The sequence below is a fragment of the Monoraphidium neglectum genome, assembly GCF_000611645.1.
Source record: "Monoraphidium neglectum strain SAG 48.87 unplaced genomic scaffold scaffold06047, whole genome shotgun sequence".
Lineage (NCBI taxonomy): Eukaryota > Viridiplantae > Chlorophyta > Chlorophyceae > Sphaeropleales > Selenastraceae > Monoraphidium > Monoraphidium neglectum.
In genome coordinates this window covers 1-2561 of record NW_014007587.1, presented here as the reverse complement: position 1 = coordinate 2561, position 2561 = coordinate 1, and the positions used below count along the sequence as shown (strand labels likewise).

Here is a 2561-nt window from a genome sequence, read left to right as displayed (position 1 = left end):
CTCCCTCTCCCTCTCCCTCTCCCTCTCTCTCTCTCTCTCTCTCTCTCTCTCTCTCTCCCTCCCTAATCATAACACAATCCACTCACGTCCGCACAACAGCGTGGATATCCTGGCTCCAGGGGTTGACATCTTTGCGGCCTGCGCCAGCGACGCGCGCTGCGGGCACGCGACAGACGGCACCTACACCTGGGCTTCAGGCACCAGCATGGCGGTAGGCGCTTGCTGCCCTGCCAATCAGGGCCCGTAGCCACGGCCGCTCGCACGCCCGCAAAGAGACCACACGGCTCGTGTCGGCCGCTCGCGTGGTCTGCAGCACGCCTTGTCGCCTGCGCCGGCCCTCCGTCCTTGCACGCCCGAACACCCCCCTCCCCTTTCAATTGTTGCCACCCTGCCGCCTCCCAATCGTGCGCGCCACACGCCACCCTGAAACCGCACCCCCACAGGTGCCCCACGTGGCCGGCTGGGCGGCGCTGTACCTCGAAAAGAACCCGACGGCCTCGCCCGCACAGGTCAAGGCCGCCCTGGAGGCGTCCGCCACCAGCGGGGCCGTCACGTACGGCGACAGCGCGGCGGGGACGCCCAATCTGATGGTCTACGTGCCCGGCGCGGCGTTAAAGGCGGCCGGCGGCGGCAGCGGCGGCGGCGGGGCGGCGGCTGTGGTGGGCACTTATGAGGGGTGACTGATGCGGTCGCTGAGGTTTGCCTGAGGACTTTTCTGCAATTTGTGCCTGGTTTCCCATTGATGTTTCGTATTTTGGATAGAATGGCAGCACTAATGGGCCTGTGTGGCTGCAACTCTTCAGATTTTGCGCGGCAGTGTCGTGCAATCCACGATTGTGTATGTTACGATCACAAGACAAGATATGCTTGCCGTTGCAGACAGGGTGTTGTGAGGCGCGGGTCATGAAACAGCCATCATGCTGGGCAGGCGGCCGACGACAATATCCCAGATTCACATCTCACAGCAAAAGCGCGTGCGACGAGGCGCGCAGGGACGCGCAGATGGGGGACAACAGTTGGCCATCGACAATCGCCCCTTGCCTTGGACGCCACCGCCCAGATCACAGCTTTGACCGCGCGGCGCCCGGCCCCGCCGCCCGCACAGCGGCGCCCTGCAGCCACGCCAGCAGGCGCGGCTTCAGCACCACGTTCTGCCCGGCCAGCAGCGAGGCCTGCGCGTCGGCGAGCCAGGCCCTGGCTGCGGCGCGCGGCGCGGACTGCAGCAGCGAGTCCACCTCGGACAGCGCCGCGGGCAGCTGCTGATAGTCCAGGGCCTGCAGCCCCTGCACCAGCAATGCAAACAGCTGCGCGGCTCCGGCGTCGAGCGAAGTTGTGTGATCATCCTGGCCCTGCTGCTGCCCCTCCTGCTGCTCCTGCCTCTGCTGCTGCTGCTGCCCTTGCTGCTGCTGCTGCCCCTCCTGCTGCTGCTGGCCTTGCTGGTGCTGCTGCTGCTGACGGTGCGGTTTCAATGCTGCCTGCGGCACCCGCTGCACTTGCCGCCGCCGCTCGGCCTCGCCCACGAGCGCCCCCGCGCGCTGCGCCAGCCGCCGGACCGCAAGCACTGCAGCGCCGCTGGCTGGCGGCAGCTCTCGCCACAGGAAATGCAGCCCCAGCCGCAGCCCCTCGAAGCTGCCCCCGCCCGGCAGCGCCCCCGCGCCGCGCCGCACGTACGCGGGCGCCGCCTGCTGCACGAGACCCCGCGCGCCGCGCTCGCCGCAGGCGGCGGCGATGGAGGCGAAGGCGGTGTGGGCGGGCAGCGCGACCTCTGGCGCCGGATGCGAAACCGCGAGCAGCACCAGTGGCAGCGCCGCGCCAGCCGCCGCCTCGAGGCGCCGCGGCGCGGCGCCCGGCGCGCCGGCGGGCGCGGCGGAGCGCAGCGCGACGGGCAGCAGCGGCAGCAGGAATACGAGGCTGGCGGCGAGGACGCCGTCGCGCTCCCAGCCCGATGACAATGTCACCTCAGCGGCCCCTCTGTCGGCGCCGACTCCACCAACGCCGCTGCCGCCGCTGCCGCCGCTGCTGCCGCTGCTGCTGCCGCTGCTGCTGCCGCTGCTGCTGCCGCTGCCGCTGCCGCGGCTGCTGCCGTCATCCCTGGCCGGACCCTCCGTTATATCAAGACCGGGGCTGTGGGCGGCGCGATCTGCCGCCACAAGGTCGGACGAGACCCTCGACGCGTACTCCAGCAGCTGCCGTGCAGCTTCCCGGCTGGCCGCCAGCTCAGCGACGAGTGACTGGACGAGGTCGCCGTACTGCGGGAGCTGCAGGCGGCAGAACTGCAGGCGGGACAGGCTGGCCAGAAGGGATACGGCCAGTGCCCCCCGGACGCGCGCTTCCGCGGCGGCGGCGGCAGGCAAAGGCTCGTCCTGCTGCTGCTGCTGCATTGGCGGCGGCGCTGACGACGCTGTTGCATGATGCCGCACCGGCTCCCTCAGCCTGTCGTGCTTCCTCGCCTGCTGCAACTTGACGCCCCGCACCGCCCCCTGCGCTTCCGGCAGCGGCGGCAGCGGCGACGGCGGCGGCGGCGGCCACAGGCCGCCCATGACCACGATGTGGACTGCAAA

General features: G+C 70.2%; 2 protein-coding genes across 2 annotated transcripts; one reads left to right on the top strand and one right to left on the bottom strand.

Moving 5' to 3' along the window:
- Positions 1-205: 205 nt before the first annotated feature.
- On the top strand, positions 206-680 carry MNEG_16149 (hypothetical protein; the record flags this gene model as incomplete). The annotated part of the gene is made up of 2 exons (XM_014035381.1): positions 206-211; positions 444-680. The coding sequence occupies 2 exons, from the start codon at positions 206-208 to the stop codon at positions 678-680; spliced, it is 243 nt and encodes an 80-aa protein (XP_013890835.1).
- Positions 681-1061: 381 nt separating this feature from the next.
- MNEG_16148 (hypothetical protein) lies at positions 1062-2381 on the bottom strand (the record flags this gene model as incomplete). The annotated part of the gene is made up of 1 exon (XM_014035380.1): positions 1062-2381. The coding sequence occupies one exon, from the start codon at positions 2379-2381 to the stop codon at positions 1062-1064; it is 1320 nt and encodes a 439-aa protein (XP_013890834.1).
- Between the last annotated feature and the right edge of the window lie 180 nt (positions 2382-2561).